The sequence below is a fragment of the Silurus aristotelis genome (assembly GCF_946808225.1).
Source record: "Silurus aristotelis genome assembly, chromosome: 10".
NCBI classification, from domain to species: domain Eukaryota; kingdom Metazoa; phylum Chordata; class Actinopteri; order Siluriformes; family Siluridae; genus Silurus; species Silurus aristotelis.
The window spans coordinates 24282001-24303960 of record NC_139583.1 but is presented as its reverse complement, the minus strand read 5'-3'; the positions used below and the strand labels follow the sequence as shown (position 1 = coordinate 24303960).

General features: G+C 37.6%; 2 protein-coding genes across 3 annotated transcripts in view; one reads left to right on the top strand and one right to left on the bottom strand.

Moving 5' to 3' along the window:
• The window catches only part of map3k10 (mitogen-activated protein kinase kinase kinase 10), a 42955-nt gene extending 35428 nt beyond the window's left edge, over positions 1–7527 (bottom strand). For both annotated transcript variants that reach the window (XR_014535471.1, XM_083552888.1), the window contains exon 1: positions 5260–7527. Coding sequence is in view for 1 of the 2 variants with exons in the window: in XM_083552888.1 (XP_083409014.1) it covers positions 5260–6136 (877 nt within the window). In the remaining variant the exon portion in view is untranslated. The remainder of the gene's footprint in view (positions 1–5259) is intronic.
• Positions 7528–15092: 7565 nt separating this feature from the next.
• sipa1l3 (signal-induced proliferation-associated 1 like 3) overlaps positions 15093–21960 on the top strand; it is a 97982-nt gene continuing 91114 nt past the window's right edge. Inside the window, exon 1 of the mRNA XM_083552842.1 lies at positions 15093–15272. The gene's annotated coding sequence lies outside the window, so the exon portion shown is untranslated. The remainder of the gene's footprint in view (positions 15273–21960) is intronic.

Sequence of the window (21960 nt, the reverse complement as noted above, 5' to 3'; positions counted from 1 at the left end):
GGCATGCGTGCTTGTGGTTCAGACCAAGCTTATTAAACTGGAATCCTAACACCTCCAGTCATACCAATCCAGCTGTCCCTGCTGGAACACACCTTTAGGTTTAGTGACAGTTAAGGACACTTGGAAGCACTGGTGGACTTCCAAGTCATAAATAATTGTGATATACAAGGTTTAATGATTTATAGACCTGAAAATGATGACAAATTGTTTGGATTTAAAATTGCGGTTAGACATCTGACCTTTGATCATGTCAAAATAATGTTATTTGCTTGCAAGAAAATATTGCTTTAACACTGAGGCTAGGAGAAAAAAGCCCAGCTGATGATAGAATTCAGAAGAGAATAGCCAGACTGGTTTTACCTGACAGAACTACTCTTTACAACTGTGGTGAGCAGAAAAGCATCTCAGAATGCACAACACATAACCCTGACCTCGAGCACATCGATTTCCACACCTATCAGTTAAGAACAGGAACCTCAGGCCACACTGAGAACAGGATCTCATAAACTGGACAGTTAAAGATTAGGAAACAATCACCTGGTCTTTTTCTCATCGTCAGCTACCCAGGTTCAATAAATAAATGTACACTGTAGCCATTAATTTCTGTTCTTATATTACAGAAACGAGAAGTAGAACCCACTGTGCTTTTTTGCTGTCTTGGCACATGTACTGCCCATCCCTCTGATGGATTGGCACACTATTTTTTTTTTATTGCTTTTCTGCTCAAGAAGGCTGTAAGGCTGTTCTTTTTATTACTTTACCCTTCTCCTAAAACTGATTTCATAAAAAAAAAAACCAGAACTGCAACTCAATGATTGTTCTGTTTTTGTTTTTTGGAAAAAATATAACATCCATTTAAAATCACAATTATTAGAGATACCCTTATAATAACAATTAAGCTCCAGAACTATTTAATATAATTGATACCAAATGTGCAAATGTTCTGCATTTTCTTTAAAATGACAATTGAAACACTCAAACCTGTAAACAGTAACGTTTAAACAATTTTTTCTTACTTCGAAATCCCTTATCTGAATCAAATATTGGAAACAAAGAAAGCACTCAACTCAATTTAAACCATGTAACCTTTTGTTTCATAGCAACACCATGATAGCATATGTTTTTTAAATCGAACTGCATAAATAGCATCTTTTTTATTTTTTTAAATCAATCTGATTTTAATAGCAAAATAATATTTACAATTTCTTGAAAATAGTCATACAACATCTTTCTATGTTTTAGGGTCTCCGTGGTCTTGTGAACATATAGTAGTCAAAATAAGACTAATAGAAAGTAACAGGCAAATAAAAACATTTTCCTTTCCTGTTTCTCCCCAGTGATTTCTTTTAAACACTTATATTACAGTAATTATTATTTAATGTGATTTCATATTGTGATTAAGTTATGAATTATTATAAAAAAAAGACTTTGGTGTCATGTTTTATTTACACTAGAAACTATCTGATTTATATTTGGGGATTTTAGATTTTTAACAGAATATAAATATTGCTTTCTTGACATGACATGACAAGATAATGTTCTCTAGATTAAGACATGAATCCAAAACAACAGGTGAATTTAAGTACAGTGCAAGTAAACTGTCAAGATTGTTTTAATAGTTAAACAATGTTCAAAATGGTAAACTCTGATCTGAATAGAAGAACAGGGTTTAGACTGAATTCTGCACTCCTGTTGACATAAGCATGTGTCTGACAACAGTGTACAGGTCACGTGCACTGGCCACTGGCTGTCACTCCTACTGGATTCTGGTAACCGTCTGCCTCAGGAGTGTATCGTGGAACGTGATCAGGTAGTGTAGCATTACCCGGCGCTGAGTCACCCCTTGAATTGATCTGATCGAAGTGGACGCTTTTGTTTTTGGGGGTAGGTGACTGAAGTGTGGCGTGAGTTTACCCCAGGATGTGACATGGAGTGACCAGCGTGGCACAGCCTATCAGATCACAAAAGGCCTAGTGACATCACGCAAAAGGAGGCCACGATGATCAGATTATCCTAGTTCCACCGAGCAGGTTTTAAAGTGTGTAAAAATTTGCCACCACAGGCAACATTTACAAACTCTCGTTTTCATTCGACCGCCTTTGCCTTGGGGTGCACCGTGAATAATAAGGAGCAGCTGAGTCATTATGGGCATTGTATCAAATTGGCATATTATCATAAGCGGAGTGTTGCGGCCTGCATGGCTCATTGTTTGCAGAGGTGACAGGTGACGCTGATGAACGACCCACGATTATATTTACATTCTTACATTTTCACACAATCGCACGCGGTGAAGCTTGATTTAAAGAAGCAACACAACTACTACATTCCTACTCTTGAGAAGGGTTTAAGCAGAGGGGGGTTGTTTACTGTGTAACATTTGCCGGGTTTGCTGGGAAGAGGCTGCGGGGCTTGGGTTCATCCTGCATCACCTCGGTGGCTTTGCCAACTGCGGCTGAAGTTTGAAGAGGATATCTGAGCTCTAAGCACCTGGATAATGAGCCGAAGTAATTCTATACTCTCAGGCTAATGTCTAACACCCCACCACCACCACTACCACCACCACCAACTCATACAAACAGGGGCAATGTAAACGAGCATCTTATTCGTCCCCGAGCACCCCTGTTGAAGGTGATGAGGATTACTGGGCTTGTTAAGCTTTTTGGCTTTAAAACAGCAAGCCATGGTTTGAGAGCTCCAACTGTAAAACCATACCCTATGTTTCCCTTTAACAAAATACACGCATATGTATATGTTTGAGCGTGTTGTGTGTGTGTGTGTGTGTGTGTGTGTGTGTGTGTGTGTGTGTGTGTGTGTGCGGGTGTGTGTGTGTGAACACACCAACATCTACAAGTATGTTTTTTAAACATCAAGTAGCACAATGGACAAAAAATAGCCCACAGCAGAACAAGAAGACAGCAGGAAGTAGGAGAAGGCAAAGAAAATATCCCTGATGCATCAAAACATTCTGTTTGCTTAGTGCATCGATGTCACTAGTATCTTTATCTCTGTATCTGCTTAGTCCTCCTGATATATGCAGATGAAAAATGCCAACACTGTCAGCACAGTCTGTGAGCTCTTTTTTTGACAGTTTCTCAACCTCAGCTACATCATTCAAGCCCATAATAAAGGGCATGGGACTGTTTTTAAATCCCACTGACACAAATGTAGCTGGTTCTACATTATTATAAATACATTATATGGACAAATGTATTGAGACACTGACTTTCCATCCATATGTGCTTCTTCTCCAAACTGTTAGCATTAGCAATTAACTGTAGCATTTCATTTCCCCTTCACTAGTAGACCCAAACCAGTTCCTGAAGGACCATGTCTCTGTGCAAAGGCCAGCTCAATGAAGATATGGTGTACATGGTGTAGAGCTCTGAACACCTTTGGGAAGATTTGGAATGCTGACTGCACCCCAGGCCTCCTCAACCTACATCAGTATTTGACTTTAACACCCTTGTGGCTGAATGAGCACAAATCTCCACAAGCCCACTCCAAAATCTAACAGTGGTGGTTATTAGAACAGCAAACAGGGTTTCTGCAGGTTTCATGACATCAAATATAAGACTTTTAAGACTTTTTTAAGACCATTTAGAGTAAAATGTATGCCTATATCACAACATCAAAAGCATACACAAATACATTGTTAGCAACTGGCCTTAGCCAAACCCTAAATAAATTTTTTCCAAGCCAAATATCACTAAACTTGCACTTCCCCATAACTGAAAAATAAAATCTGTTTTACATCTGTGGTATGATCCAATAGAGAGATAATAACAGAAAACTGATTGGTAATACAGCAAATTATATTTGGACTAGTGAAATAAAGGACATCAAGAAAACAACAACAACAAAAACATTCTAAAGTGCTGCAGGAGCATTTCAATGAGCAATAGATACAGTGTTAAATGGACATCAGGAAAACTAAGACCTGTTTAAACTATTTAAGACCTGCAGAAACCCTAAGTAAATGGGGACTCAATGTGGAATGGGATGTTCAAAAAAAGCACATACCAATCTCTAAACGTCCCAAAATATATATTTTCTATGGTGCCATGACCCAAAAATTTTGGTTCCCACAACAGATTAATATTCATGAACGTGCTCAATTTGTTTCAAAAAGATTCATATCTGACCAAAAACACAAGGCCGCATGAAAGTAAAATACACCTTCTAGTCTTTACCAGATGCTTCGTCAACATAACACAAGCATTCTAAAGAAAAATCCAAAATAGTCTGCCTCTATATAATATCTGTAAGCTTGTATTACATATATAATTCACAATGTGGGATACTGCATATAATGATATACTATATTTTCTTGATATTAATAAAGAAAATTAGCATACTGACACACCCACTTGACTTATCACTGTGCACATTTGACTTCTCTTACTTATCCTCTCTGTATATTATGGGTGCTTTAGAATAATAGAAGCTGGCCAGTTTGGGAGGTCACCAGGATCTATTTGAGGGCACTAAGTTAAAGCAATCCCATAATTGAATTCAATTCCCCTAAGTCTATTATTTATGGTGGACAGAGCTACGACTATGATTGAGGAAAATGAACACAAATATAAACAAACAATATTTCATAATAGCATTTCATATTTTAGCTAGCTAATGAAAACACAAACTCACAGCTAACTAAAAGTCAGCTAAAAAGTTTCCCAGCTAGCTAGTTATCTTAGCACTTAAAATTGAAGAAAACGATTGTTCCTAACACTAACCCTATTTAGCCCAAAACGTGAATTGAGAATGTGATACCGTGCAAGGTTCCTGTTAAATCGATAGTTAGCTCAATTTGTTGTGATTAGGTTGCTAGCTCAACATAAGTATACATGCGATACCTGGAACTCATGTTTCAATTTTAGAGATGTAACTCAGTTTATTAGGAAAGCATTAACTCAAAGTGTTCACTTGCTTAGAGCATTGCATCATAAAAGGCAATCTTCCCTTCAACATTTGTAATGATTCACTTTTCCTTGGACTGGTGCATTTTTAAAGTGCAATATCCAGAAATAAGTTGTCCCGCTGGAGATTTCAAAGGGCATGTAGCCCATACAAATGAATCAACACACCTGCAACTATGACAAAGCAGGAAATAGGTTAAATTTCACTGTATGAGTCAATAAGAAAGGAATTTATCATGCAACAATGTATTTATGAGTGACCTCTCAATAGTGCCCTGTAGCGATTAAGATCGGATCATTTTAGTGCCTTGGTGCTCTGAATCTGTAAAACTGTACTTACTGTTACTGGACTTCAGATCTCTGTGGATTACGGGCACGAAGGTCTGGTTGTGCAGGTAGTCCATGCCAGTAGCAATCTGCACTGCCCAATTAACCAGGACCCGGGGAGGAACCTTCTTCCCTGCAAGTGCCCGGTTTAGTGCCCCACCACGAGCATATTCCATTACTAGGCAAAGGTTTGGCTCTTTTAAACAGACACCCTTGAGTGCAATGATGTTGGGGTGCCTGAGCATCCAGAAGAGCCGTGCTTCCTGCCTTACACTTTCCGCTGTGGCACTGATGTCCTCATCAGGGTCCTGACGTGCTGCTTTAACAGCCACTTCATCATTCCTCCATAGGCCTTTATACACTTTTCCAAAACCTCCTGCTCCTATAACCTCGTCCAAGCACAGCTCTGAGAAGTCGATCTCCAGGGGACTCCCACCACCCACCAGTAAACCTCCAGTGGGAAGTGTGGTGTCACTACGTGTCACATAGTTGCTTGGAAAGATCCCCACCTTGTCTTGGATCTTACCAGTCCACCAGCCCTCATCTCCAGAAACCTTTGAATCCTTGGAAAGCACTTCTAGCAAATCCCCACGTTTTAGGGTCAACTCCTCCTCTGTGGCCGCTTCATAGTCAAACACGGCCGTCCAGTAAGGGTTGGAGGCTCCGTGATGCTGGTGGATGTGAGAATCAGGGGAGCTGACCGAAGAAGAGAGGGTGGAGGAGTTCCAGCTGCTGCCGTTCTCCGTATTAGTTAGGCAGGGAGTCTGATTCGCATTTGGGAGCACGGTGGAAGGGGGTGGTGCTCCACAAGAATCTCCACATTCAGTGCAGGGTAGTGGGGTGCCATTTCCTCCACTACCCATACCGCTTAGTGTCGAATTTGGGTCCATTTCCAAACAAGCTGCTTCAGCGGTGCGGTTTCAACAGCTGGGGGAGAACCTTGGTCAACTCATGCATAAAATCCATGCAGAACACATCAACCAGTTCTGGCCAGTTAGGAACTGGAGGAATGTGTTAAGTCAGCTGAAGTGCCAAAGCACCACTCTTAAATAGTGAAAATCTTTTTAGCAGAATTATCTTCTCCTTCCACTAGCATCTATTAAGGCACATTAAAACAGGTGTCTGGGAACAGTCAACTATTAATAGTCATTTGTTTTGAGTCTAAGAAACGGCTAGTAAAATTTTAAAATGATCATCTAGCAGATCGGGTGCTTCGTTCAGCACCTAGGATAAATAAAAAAACAGTGGAGCATCATCACAGGGCCTGCATCTCTCGCATCCTTTTCATCATCATATACGTCTGTAGGCTGACATGATAAGACCTGCATTCCTGTCCTTCATTCTGTTCGTACACACCTGCCCCGAGCAACCGAGGTATCCGATTTTATGTCTAATCTTACTACGACTATTTCAGATCGGATTCAGCGCCTTCTTCTTCCATCATATTAGTTTGAAAAAAGTCATTCTAGTGGGCAGCATTTTAAAGGATTTTGTTTGGATATCCACATTTAATTATTTACCTGTCCGATCTATGGAAATGTGTTGCTTCAAGGCAGGTAGAGCATCATGAATTTTTTTTCCCGACCCTCCAGATTCCAACTCCACCTTGTTTATCTTGCATATGAATTGCATAGATGCCTGCATAGAGCGTGTCCTCTTTTTCTCCGTGGCATTGCTGTCCTTGTTGTCACCATGCAGGCGTTTCTAAGGAGAAATATCCCGCTTATAGAGAAGCAGACACTTGGGCTATTAATATCGCTCGAATGTAAAATTATTGCGCTTCGGATTCCTGGGTCGAGGATGATGAAATCTGATCTGATGCTGATACAGAAGCGGCGAACAAACACATCTTGCCACCATCTTATAATAATAATAATAATAATAATAATAATAATAATAATAATAATAATAATAATAATAATAATAATAATAATAATATTAAATCGACCTCCCGTTTTTTTGTTTTGCTTTTTTTTATATTTGTAATCCACTGTCCACGGGTCAAAATCCTGTTTTCTTTTCCATCATATCCCTGTTTGATGTTGCTTGGTTGCCTTTACAGTCCATCATCAGTACAGCAGCCTGGGGTGTGACATTATGACGCTTCATTCTGCATTCCTGCACCGAACCCAGTTTGGTTTCCTCTTCTGCACTCTGACCCGGTTCGATCCGAAAGCCTTCCGGTGGTATTTCTCGACCTGTCAAATCCAACCCGTGTATTCCGCGTCCATGGATCGGACTGTCAGGCACAAGCTGACTTTGTATCCAGATACACCGGCTGAACAGGAGAAAGGGGGTGGAGAAGTCCAGTGCATTGTGGGAAGTGGAGTTTATTCATTAAGAACGGCGCTCCCAAGGGTTTTTTTTTTTGTTTGTTTGTTTGTTTTTGCGTCACGTACCAGTTTTACGCGACAATTTTTCCTACTACACAAATACCATAATTTTACCATGAACTGAATAACATGTAATAAAAATGTAGCTCACCATAAAGCAGGATTAGTGGGACCTTAATTTTTTAATGCATTAAAAAATGCACCTGAAAAGCAGGATTTTTTTTAAACTACAAAAAGCCAATAAAATGCAAATAAAATAGAAATAAAAAAGTTTTTATTTTTCCTGTGAGGCCTGATACCAAATGATCCATGGTACCGGTCCGTAGCCTAGTACCATGTACACCAAACATTATCACATCATGACTATTCATGAAGTGAATAACACTGATAATGTCATCATGGCACCTGTTAATGTGTGGGATTTATTAGGCAGCAAGTGAACATTTTGTCCTCAATGTTGATGTGTTAGAAACAGGAAAAATGGGAGAGTGTAAGGATTTGAGCGAGTTTGACCAGGACCAAATTGTGATGTCTAGACGACTGGACAAAACTGCAGTGGTCAGCATCTATCAAAAATGCTCCAAGGAAGAAACAGTGGTGAACCAGACACAGGGTCACAGGATGCATGTGAGGAGCGAAGGCTGGTCCGTGTGGTCCGATCCAACAGATGAGCTCCTGAAGCTTAAATTGCTGAAGAAGTTAATGATGTTACTGCTCAATGGATCAGGACTGTTTTAGCAGCAGAAGGGGGACCAGCACAATATAAGGCAGGTGGTCATAATGTTATGCCTGCTCTGTGGAGATACAGTTATGTCTGGTTAGCGTATACACACAGGAAAAATGAATGCTGAGGGGCAAAAAAAGGGCTCACGTCTAGATTTTTATTTGCGGTTTGTTTGTTTGTGTTTTTGCTTGTTTACTTGTTTTCTTGTAATCACTTCATTAGTCTATATCAGAGGGCAAGTGAATTTATTTGTCCTTTCAACCATATCCAGTTTGGGTCTTGGTACATTACTCAGAACTAAATAAGACAAGACAAACTATATATATATATATATATATATATATATATATATATATATATATATATATATATATATATATATATATATATATATATATACACATTTTCTTTTAAATATATATTTAGTTTATATATATATATATATATATATATATATATATATATATATATATATATATATATATATATATATATATATATATATATAGATAGATAGATAGATAGATATATAGATATATAGATATATAGATATATAGATATATATGTTTTATCAATATAAATTCTTATTATTATTTTCTTTTAAATATTGTATAGAAACTTATTTCTTGTGTGTGAGTGGCACACTTGGCAATATAACTATTTTTCAATTTAATTGTGATGATGATGATAATGATGATGATGATGATGATGATAATAATAATAATAATAATAATAATAATAATAATAATAATAATAATGTTTATGTATGTGTTTATCCAAGCTGCCACTGCTGGGCCCCTGAGAAAGGCCCTTATCTGTTTAACAGCGTTAACTGCTCAGATTGGATCATTGTCATATATAGTAAGAATATTATTTTGCTTTAGAAAATATATTATACATGTAGATATTCTAAGCTATTCCTGTTTTTCCTTACATTCGGATAAAGTGTGAATTGTTTTCTAGTAAATTAACTGGGTTTAAAAACCCTAATTAGGCCGTCACTGCAAACTAGCAGCCCATGTGTACTGCAAATTGGTAGTGGTGGCGGTTTGGGCCACTGATGTCACAGATTGTTTCTTTTTTAAGACAATGAACAGCTTAGATGCTTACCTTGAAATAAATAGCCCACAAAGATTGAGACTTATCTGGGGTGCCGGTGGGACTGCTTCTATCATGACGTGTGTTCCTGTTTGGGTGTTTATCATATAAGAACAGTGCAATGCTAATAGGAAAGAAGTGTGTTTGTGGCTGCTCAGTGCAATAATAATAACTTGCTGCAATAATCTGTCAGACAGTCCAGTTGCCTCACTTTTCATGTACGTATTCTGTCTGCTCAAGAGCATCAGCAGCAGTGAACATGCACTGTAGCAGCCCGTTCGTATTTAATAATTTATTCTCATGAATGTTGACTTTACTTTCTGTGCAAATAATCCACCTGTTACAACAAGCTTACTCACATTCTACAGGAACTACTGAGCAACACAACAATACTGGTTGCAGTTTTCATGAAATAATGCAAAAAAATTTATCTTTACTATGAACGAGTCTGGGAAGTTAAACCTCAGCTAATACTGCCCCCTTGTGACACCAGACTAACAGCTATTATGGATGGAATAGGTTGCAAGATAGATATTTATTTATTAAGTATACAATTAATAAATTTCCAATCTTATTGAAATATACTGTATGAAATCTGTAGCAGCAGTAAAACAATTTGGCAGAAAGAAAGTCAGACTACAATGATACAGTTATAAAAGTTATTGCACATGTTTAATTATTCAACCTAAATTGCCCAAGATATTAATCTTGCATAAGTGTAGCATAAAAATATATAACTAAATATATAACAAAAATCATATATATATCTATACTGTATCATGGACCAGATCTTTAACACTCAAAGGGATGAGTTATGTAGTTTCTTGGCCACAGAGAGAAATGATCTCCTGTGGCACTCTGTGGTGAGATCATTTCTGCTTGTTGCCATCAAACTATATAACTCCTCCCTCTGCGTGTTAACACAGAATTATTACTTTTTGGCTTTTGAGAAGCCTCTGAAGTTTTAAACATGCAGCTGCTTTAGTTCCTGCTCTTGATCGATATGTATATCTTGAGCAGAGATGTTTGCTGAAGGAAATCTTACCTGCTTCCACAGTGGATTTCCTGTGTTTCTAAGCAGACTCACAGTAAGCATCTTCTGGTTGAATATAGTTGACCTTGTGTGATATAATGCCCTTATTCGGATGGTATAAATTAAAACTGATCTTTTCCACAGTCAACATCACGGCAACCAGGATGATATTTAAATCAAATAGCTTATTTTTCTTTCTTTACCAGTTACTGGTTTTAAACTACCTCCTGAATCTGTTCTGTTTCTAAACCTATTTGTATTACAGTATCTCTAGCTAAGCTCCAACAACTTGATAATCCTATTATCCAAACCGGCTATTAATTTGCTTTCTTCTGCTTTCCGGATGCTTTTTGAGAACATAATTATGATGCATAATTGTCCTATTACATCTTGAACCATTTGTTTGTCCGTGTTCGAAATTTAATTGCAGTTATTTCATTAATTATAGCAAATTTATGAATTAATCTCTCCTTGCTGCCTCGGTCTGTTTGTCCGTATATTGTTTTGCTTTGCTTTTTCTCTGAGGATATTTCTGGTTCTGGTGTTGATTCTCCAAGGATTTAATAACATCCTTCAAGACACAAGTTGTATTATCTGGAGGAGGGTAACAAAATAGGATTTTGGAATATAACTGAAACATATTGCGAGATAATAAAATAACTGCTGCTAAAGAAGGTAAAGAATGCAAAGCACCAATGAATGCAAGGCATTTTGTTATAGTAACTACTATTAATATAGTAACTAACTAGCTGGTATGAAAGAGTCAGATTTATTTAAATGCTGTTATTTAACAAATAAAATGTTCCAAAGCACTCTGTAAGGAGACGCATGGTGCATATTATTTAAATATCATGAGTCTTCAGTGTTTAGTGTGTTACGGTTTCTGTCTTCGGGGAAGAGTAGTATGCAGTTTGAGGTTTCTTGGTTATATGACAACCTGCACTTATACACTGCAACCTGTGTGTGTGTGTGTGTGTGTGTGTGTGTGTGTGTGTGTGTGTGTGTGTGTGTGTGTGTGTGTGTGTGTGTGTGTGTGTGTGTGTGTGTGTAAAAAATGTTTATACAGGGCCTGTCAAAAGTTTGGAAACCTGTTGTTTACATGTAACATACTATGTCATTGAGCAGTAGGAAGATTTTTACAGATCTTAAATTTTATTTCATAAAAAAATCGTCCCTTAGCATGAATAACAGCTTTACACAGTTCAAAACTTGACAAAGGTGTCCTGCACTAGTTGGAGATTTCGTTCTGACCATGTGATGCAGTTAATCCCAAAGCAGTTCATTATGATTTAGGTGCAATGACTGGGAAGGAAATTCCATAAAAGATAAATCTCCAGCCGACTGTTTGCTCTGTAAATAATGCTTACAGGGTTTACATGTATGCTTTGGGTCGTTGTCTTGTTGTATGGTGAAGTTGGTTCCGATTAGCCACAGTCCGGAAGGAACTGCTTGACAATGGCAAGTATGGAATGGGAGTTATGTTGGTATGTAAGTCTCCAACCGTTCCTGTTTCAAAACAACCCAAAACTATTAAACTGTAAGAGACAAAAATGTCATATTTGGACTCATGTGTCCACAGACATTTCTTTTAGCTGTTGACTGTCCAATTCTTGTGGGGTTTTGCCTATTACTTAGTTTGTTGCATATAAAGAAAAGGAACATTAATTAATATCAGAAATGTAAAGTTTTCATAGTTGACAATTTGATGTGTGAAAAAATTACTTTGAAAAGATCACTTCCAATTTGGTAAGAGTAAGAGGAGAGGATATTTTTCTTTAAAAGGACAGTTTGAAGTTTTTATATTAATTCGACAGATATATCTTGAATCATAAAAAAGCAATAAAAAATTAGAATGGCAAAACAAAGCAAAACCATGGAAAACTTTTAGAGCAAAATAAAACTTTCTTCTGCCTTTTAACTACATTAATACCCTTCTTCTTCTTCTTCTTCTTCTTCTTCTTCTTCTTCTTCTCCTTCTTCTTCTCCTTTTGGCTTCTCCCATTAGGGGGTCGCCACAGCGGATCATCCATCTCCATACCCCTCTGTCCTCTACAGCTGCCTCTTTCAACCCAACTACCTGCATGTCTTCCCTCACCACATCCATAAACCTCCTCTTTGGTCTTCCTCTTTTCCTCCTTCCTGGTGGCTCCATCCTCAGCATTTTCCTACCGATATACCCCATGTCCCTCCTCTGCACATGTCCAAACCATCTCAATCTCACCTCCCTCACCTTGTCTCCAAAATGTCCTACATGTGCTGTCCCTCTATTAAACTCATTTCTAATCCTGTCTATCATCGTCACTCCCAACAAAAACCTCAACATCTTCAGCTCTGCTACCTCCAGCTCCACCTCCTGTCTTTTACTCAATGCCACTGTCTCTAATCCATACAACATCGCAGGTCTCACCACAGTCCTATAAACTTTCCCTTTCACTCTTGCCAATACCCTTCTATCACAAATCACTACTGCTATCACTCTTCTCCACCCACTTCACCCTGCATGCATTTTTTTCTTTATTTCTCTAACAAACTCTCCATTACTTGACTACATTAATAACTTTGCTGAGTGGAATTCCATTCTGGGTCTATAGACAAAGGGACAAGAAAATAAGCTTTTGTAATGACCTTATATAACATAAAGCCCCAGGCATTTCATTTCTGAGACAGTCATTCTAAAGCTGTACCACCAGGCTGTACTCTACACCACACTAACATCTTCAGTAGAGGGGAAAAAGTCCTGTTTGGGATACAAACGTTATCAGCTCAATGTATCTGGTTGTACTGAGCAATGAAAAGTTAATCCATGAATCCATGAAATTACAGTAAAACTATTGCTATGCTAAACAATACTTTATTAACTATGGCAATGGCAATTAATAACGATGGAAAATGCTGTTGGTTGGTGGTACTGAAGACTTTTTTCCTTTAAAATAATACGATGGTAAGAGTGGTTGTAATTTGAACATACAAGGGTGGCAGTCATTCCTCTATTATTATTATTATGAATAATAATTATTTTGGTGTTGTTACATTTGTTCTTATTGTTGATGAATATTTTTTTGTAGTGTGTATGGTAACCTGTTATAAAACCTGTTTTGATGTTGTTGTGATGATGATGGTGATAACGATGATGATTATTATTGCAATTGTTTTTATGGTAGTTGTTGGTGGAGGGTGTGAATACTTTCTCTCTTTTTTTTTTTTACTAAATACAGTATTTTATATATTGTAATTTTTTGTGAACCCTGTTTTAAGTTTATTATTATTAAATATCATTATTATTATTATTATTATTATTATTATTATTATTATTGTTGGTGAGATGTTTTGTACTAATAGATATTTTATACAAATATTATAGTAAGTGTTTTTTTTAAGTACACTTTTCACATACTACTGTGACAGTTATTCCCATATTATAAACATTGTTAATATAATTTTATTATTGTTATTATTATTATTGCTTTTGTTTTTATGGTTGTTATTGGTGGTGGTGGAGTGGGTTAATGCTTAATTTGTTTGTGAACCCTGTGTATGTTTAATAATAATATTATTATTATTATTATTATTATTATTATTATTATTACTATTTGTAAGAATTGGAAACATATTATTTAGAATATAATAATGATAATAATAATAATAATAATAATAATAATAATAATAATAATAATAATAATAATAATAATAATAACAATACATTTATAATACAGTTATTATTATTGTCACTGGCATTTTTGCTAAAAATACTTAATACTGAAAGCATTATCTGTGTTGTGATATTAACTCATATGACTTTCTTTCTAATTGCTTTCTTTCTATATTCTTTATATCAAAAGAGAGCTATTCTAATCCAATAATATAAACTAGTATAAACTTTGCTTTGTGACTGTAACTGTGTTCAGACTTTGTTTCAAAATACACATAATATATTATGTTTTATATTATTATAAATTATTCCTGAAGCAAATTGTTTACAAATTGTGGGGAAAATGATATTATATTATAGACATATATTTAACTTTTTTTTATTAAAGAAAAAGAAGAGATATCTAGTGTGAACTGTGGGAATAGGTTAAAGGTTTTGATGACAGATGAAAATATATGATATGATGAATATGATGAAGTCTAATGATGAATATGATGATGATATAATGAATATGATGATGATATGATGAATATGATGAAGTCTAATGATGAATATGATGATGATATAATGAATATGATGATGATATGATGAATATGATGAAGTCTAATGATGAATATGATGATGATATGATGAATATGATGAAGTCTAATGATGAATATGATGATGATATGATGAATATGATGAAGTCTAATGATGAATATGATGATGATATGATGAATATGATGAAGTCTAATGATGTGTTATTGAACAGAATCGGTCCTACCACACAAATCAATCCCACACTATAACTACCGCTTGCAGACAAACGCAAATAAATCAAATTAACAAATAAAAAAATAGTTTAATTCAGGAAACCGAGATTTGGAGAGATATATAAGGTGATGTGGAAGAAGTGCCTGGTGAACGCGGTCACGCTTTTCAATTAGCGTTATGTTTGCTGGCGTGCGCATGCGCGGCGCACTCGCGCGCGTGTGTGAGTGTGCGCGCGTGCGGTTTCGGTTAGCTGGGAGGGAGAGCCGGGAGGAGAAGGAGAGAGAGAGGGAGAGAGAGAGAGAGAGAAAGACGGAGAGCCACTCATATCTCACTGCTGAGCGAGAAACGACCATTTACATGTCGGATTGTGGTTCATTTTAAAGAAAAGTCTCGACTCTCGACACGGGATTGGAACTGTTCCTTGGACCCACCAAAGGTAAGAACCGTAGCATTTCGAGCGAATTGTCCGGTGTTCAGTTAAGTGTTTCATAAACAAATGCTAAATGAAAGCAAAGCTCCCGCTTAGCTCTTGGGCTCGTTTCATTTCCTACTATATTATACATATACTATTTATACTATTTATATATAGTATACTGCACTACACACCATTCCTGAGCCTCCACAACGGACACTGTACATGGTTGAAAAGTCAGTATTCCATACCCGGTGCTGCACACTAACCCCTGGGATAACTACAGAGCCATTAGGGGTTCTGTATCAATCCATATTAAACTATTTTTTTCCTTTTCGGACAAATTCCTTTTCTATTTTCTCAAACATGGGGGTGCTCTTCATTATGGGCTATTAACCAACCTACACATGATGTAACTTTAGCGACGATTCAAGGAAACCGTCCGCATTAAAACCCTGGGTCGTTCCTGGTGACTTAGTGCGCATGCGTACGAGCAGGAAGCATGCCGAAGGTACAGTGTGTGTGTGTGTGTGTGTGTGTGTGTGTGTGTGTTTTCTTACCTGCCCTGGTGGCCTACTCCCTATTTCCCAGCCCACATGCAAATGCATTATGGGGGAAAGAGAAAGCACTATTGGTATTCGGACATGGCTTCAGAATGACCAAGATATATATATATATATATATATATATATATATATATATATATATATATATATATATATATATATATATATATATATATCAGTAGATAAGGCTCTGAGTTGCTGATTGAAAGGTTGGTGGTTTAAGCTCAGGTATTGCCAAACTGACGATCTTGGGGCCCCAGAGAAAGGCCTTCTTCAACCCTCAATGCTCAATGGGCACTGTTTCATGGATGACACTACAGCTCTTAACATATCTAGGATTTGCGAAGAAAGAATTTCACTGGTTGTGGTCTAATGTAGCTATTGCTAATTCCAAGCCAAAACACTGATCTTGGAATCTTCATACTGAGCACCTGTTAGTTCATGCAACCGGAATTTTAATCATATCTGTCCATTGTTGCTATAGGGACTCATTTGGGTTGTGTTTATGTGCATAAAAAAAGGGGTCACGCACAAATAAACTCCACAAAATGGCATGCCTTTACTGTAACGGACGGCTGTAATCTACTGATTTTTTTTAATAACTTTATCCTAGTTGGGGTTGTGGTGGATCTGGAATCTTTCCCAGGATTTCTTGGGGTGAAGCTGGAATTCCACACGGTGGATGGGAAGCTGGTTCATTGCAGGACACCATGCACGTATTCACACACTAGTTTGAACAGTGTGGTCATTTTATATATGTAGATGTGTGAGAAAAGCGAAGAACCTTGAACAAACCTGCGTCCAGGCAGGACGTGAAATTCGAGATTGTGTTTGTGACCTAATTGTACTTGTTGGCAAGCTGGGTGTGTGTGGTGTGGGGTTAAGTGACATTGGCTTTCATAATATGAGTACCTCATCCTAGGGCATACAGGAAATATCCTGCTAAATATGAAAATAAGCCTTTAATGATTCTTTGGAAGCTTCCTTCTTGAGCCTAATGTGATAATCACAATAATAGATTCAAGATGAGTGATTTTGTTGAGTCCATTAAGATTTAAAATTCATAGCATGCACATTTAGAAGAGCACCATTGCATCAGACATGTTTCCAAACAGAATTATAGGATTGCCCTTATTCTAAAAGAGTGCATGTAGTGCTCTTCTATAAGCTGTCCAAAACAGAATATTGCAAACAGCTGTTCACGTGCTGTTTTCCAGACGATTACAGGAGCACACGCACTACCCTGGTAACTCACTCTAACGCAGAATGGCCTGGGTCGTTTTAATATTAACGATTATTGACGCACACGGCGTGATTTGCCGGTGTCGTTAACAACCCAGCGAGAGCAGCGTTCACTTCATTGCCCCTGAAGGAAACGACATTACAAGGATACAATGTCGGTTTGTGAGGATTTGAATGCTGTAGTTGATCTGAATAACTGCTTCCAGGTGTTTGGCCCTCGTTTTTAGTTACAGTAGCTGGTGTGCGAGGAATGTTGCTTTTTGGATTGTCATTTGCAAAGGCTACTTGTTGAACACGTGTGCCATTTTTTTGGCCAGGACCGTGCGTGTCGCGTCGGCGAAATGTTTGCTTCAGAAGGATTTCAGTATCAGATTGGCTTCTTGTGTTGTAAACTCTTGATGACTTACCAACAGAGGCACTTGACAAACTTATTACATTTAGAAGTGTGTTAGAAAAGATAATATTAATAATCATATACATGTTAGTGTCCTGTGTACTTCATTACCAAATTAGCTCTACATTCCATGAGAACTAACCCATGAAAGACCATTCTGTTATATGATAGTAAAGCATACAGGGGTTTGAAAAAAAAGTTTATCGCAGCAATATTTGCTGTTTTACTTTCCTGTGCTGATAAACGGTAGAAAACCCGCTGACTTATAAAGCACTTACCAAGTCACCTTCCATTAATGCTAAGTAAATGCTAAGTAAATGTAACCACATCAGTGATTATACAGATTATTTGTTTTTAAACATTTTAACAATTTTAAATCCGTTTTTATTAATTCTGGATTATGCGGAGCGTCTGCCGTACTTGTGTACTTGTATATGAGCTGTTATAACAATAATTATAACGCACTACGACGTAGTATATATGTATATGTATATACTAATACTTTAATATAAGCTTATTATGCTGGAACTACTTTCCAAACTGGGGTTTTATACCAGAAATAAAAAACACCTTCCAATCAGTTTCAGTTATTGTGGTCTAAATGACATCCGCTACTACTTTTTTAAACCAGATCCTGGTGTCTGAAACACGGCAGCAGACTGACGTTTTTACTGCATTGTGCAACTCAAGAAGATTCCAGTGGATTTTTCAGTCTGGATGCATTTACCCCTTTTGACGAAAAAGAACAATGAGGTCGAACAGATATCTGTGTCGATTTGCATGGTCCGCTTCCTTTGAACACCGAACACACAAAAGACCGCCACAATGTTGACTCAGTCCGTTAGCACACATGCACTAATGGAGTATCGTAACGTCCGGGAGGCCGCAGGGGATAATTGTGGACGTGGACGAGGGCGTGTTAAAAAATAGCTCTGCGCCTTGCATTTGTTGTTTTTGTTTGCAGCTGATGATAAGTTGACCTGTTCATCTCTACCTTGTCGCAGTCACATGCTGATTTGATGCATTTTAATGGCCATATAAAGATGTAGATTGATTCATTGGTACAATAAAGGGATAAAGGTTGGTGTGACTCATTTATTGTGTAAAAAAAAAATTATGTGCGCTTGGGTCATTTCCGTTTATTGGACTTCCTACGTGAGATCAAATTTGAGGAATCAAGTGTCTGTAGAGTGCAACAAAATGCGGAAGTACAGGGTGTAGCTGTTTAATGGGGAAGATACAGGAATACAGTCAGAGGCATTAATGAGCAGAGCTGTTACAGTGTCATGGTGGACGATCAGACACATCACTGACTTAACACTAACCACAAATTTCTGTTTAATACAATTTATTTTCCAGTTCCTTAATCCAGCGCTTCTCGTTTGTGACTATTACTTCTCAGAATTGTAGGTTGGATTTGATACTCCATTCTTCTTAACTAGTAAAATATGCAACAGCAATCTGCTGTATGTAAATCTGCGCTGAAAACGATTCACACTTTGCTTATGTTGTATAATATAAATCCTTCAAATATCGAACACACGAAGAACTAAAAAGACACACTGTAGTATTAGATTTCTTTACTTAAATTTATTTGGATTTGCACAATTAGTTTCCCCGCAGCGATGCTTTTTCCGGCTTGTAACGCCAACGTGAAAAAAGTTGACTTTGTAAGAGATTTTATGCCAAACTTTTGTCCATATAATAAACTTAATGCGGCTCCTGTTGCCATGTCAATAACAGCTTGAGGAAATCTAGCTACTATAGTTAATACCACTTATTGCTTACTGATTGCTTAATTAGTCCCTCTGACGTTGACTAACAGCATGTCGGATGTCACATCAATGTCTCCGCCTAGTCTTAGACATACACAGTGGTATCTTCTAAGGCTGCAACTAACGATTATTTTGATAATCAATTAATCAGACGATCGACTTTTCTCGATTAATCGGGTTCAAATACACGTTTTAAATTGGATATTTTGCTCTCTGAAAATCACAACAGTGACTAAAATGTGATAGTTTACTGCTGCTGTTATCTGCTGCTTTCAGATTTAGTGTTTGTTCGCACCGTTTTGATCGAATCCATCACTATGTCTCGAGCGAGCTGATTGCGCAACCAGATGCTTGCCACTGTCCCGAAGTTAGCAAACAAACAGTTTACACAATAGCATTTCATTGACCTATACCGTTTTCACATGATGAGGAAATACAGTTTTTCATAAATGTGCTGATGTTTCGCCGTTATCCTTGACTTTGGACGCACACTTTTTCCTGCTGCCAGTTGACCCAGTACTCTCTGCCATTTTGCAAGCGGCAGTGTTATGTTACCGTCACGTTAACCTGTAACTTAAGCAGCCCAACTAATCGATACCCGCATTCGTTGACAACTAATTTCATTATCAATTATTATGATTATTATTATCTATTTTATCGATTTGTTGTTGCAGCCCTAGTACTTTCTTCTGCATTATGGTTAATAAATCAGAACGAAAGAATGCACTTTCAAAAACGATTCCTCCGAACAATCCCCGGAATCACTCTTATCAAAACCAAAACCAAATGATGCTATTTTTATAATCCCTCATTAAACATATAAATCTTATAAAACTGATTTGAACTCTATTCCACATACCAAGCTATAGAGGCAGCATTTTCCACCAGTGGCAGACTGAAGGCAGATATCTGTGGCTCTCTGTCCCGCAGTCTCCCGGCCTGTTAGACCGGAGTAAATATAGCCTGTTTGGTTTGAGCCGGAGGATAAACACATGTAGAATAGGCGCGCTCGCCACAAGAGTGCTCAGACCAGGAGTTCCTTCCTCAGAAAGGGGGAGAGAGAGGGAGCGAGATAGAGAGAGAGAGAGAGAGAGAGAGAGAGAGAGAGACTGACTAAGAGTGCTTTTCTCATAGACAGACCCTTAGACCACAGGTTTGAGAGATTTATCACGCTTGAAACATTTTATTGTCCTTAGTTCACTTCCTCCACCTTGTAGTAATCCATACTGCCTGCATATGTGAGAACATCTGGGAAGCCTTCGCACAACTCTCGAAACCAGCCACAATTAAAAAATAAAAATAAAAATAGTTATTTACAAAAAACTGTGAAACTGGTCTGTCTGTCTGTGTAAATATGTCTGGGTTAGGGTTTGGGTTGTCTGGATTGTCGGATGTCAGTATGTCTACGCTGGTTATCATCCTAAAAAATCCAGAAGTTAAAGTTAAAAACTGTTTTGATGACCCAATTAAATGACAATTAGTGACAAGGAATGTAATCAGCAGAAGTGACTGAACAAATCAGTGACTTTTTCAGAGCTCAGTGGAGCAATGTCGAGGTAATGAGACAGAGACTGGTGTGCGTGATGCTGAGAACTTTTTTTATTATAGACTTCTATTAAATTCTTCAAAATCTTGCAGTAATGTAATTTCCTCTAAATAGCTTAGGTTGTAATTGTAACATCTTTAATTGGAATTGGAATGAACGAGCTATAAGTGCAATTTCCTTTGCGACATAATCCGATTTTAGAACACCACATTACTCGTGGTTAAAATACACGAGTCGTTGTAGTTTGTAACTCGATACACAGTCAAAAAGGTCACACGAAGTCGAAAACGTGTGGCGCAAAGGCCTTTCCCAGGTTTCTAGTTCATATTTCTCACGTCTCTCAGTAGCAGCTATTTGCAGGTCACCCGGTTAAACTTTTACACAATGTAATTGCACATTAACCAGAGCCGTATTTGCATTGCCGCCTGCCACCTACCCGACTTTCCTACAGCATACTAGCGCCGATCAGAAAGTGCAACAAGCACAACGCGCTCGTCGTTGTAGGCTGCACATGAAAGAACATTGATCAGAGTAACAGGAAGCCACTTGCGCACCTGTCTAAGTTCAGCTGTTCCACCTGTTCTTTCACAGCCACCACCAGAACCTGTGAGACCTGTCCGACAGGAGCACGCGATGGAAGACAGGTGCTTTACTCAAGCCGATCTGGCCCATAAAACACGTCAGAGGCAAAAACAATGGTGGTGTTATACAGAAAATGTGCACTTTTTCTGAAGAAAAAAAAAAGGAAATGAACTTGCATTTTTAGAGCTGGGAATGAAAAGTCTGGTAGGTCAGAACGGAATAGATTCGCTCATAAGCAACAACCAATAAATGTTTGCCTTTGGTTTTAAGATTTTTTATCAGTTTGAACGAACAATAGCTTTGATACTAAGGAACAAATTACATACACTATAGAAAAAAGTTTGTGATACCTGATTTGTATCTTTTGTAATTATTTTTTTTTTTTTACATTGCATTCCACATTTAATTCCCATTTGCTCTTATAGTAACCTTCACTCTTCTGGGAAGATGTTCCGCTAGTCTCTAGGGTGTTAGTAAAGGAGGCCTGGGGCACAGTCAGCGTTCCAATTCATCCCAAAGGTGTTCAATAGGGTTGAGGTCAAAGCTTCATAGAAATTTTTATTGAATCTTTATAGAAATAATCTTCCAGTCCAACCCTTGTAAAGCA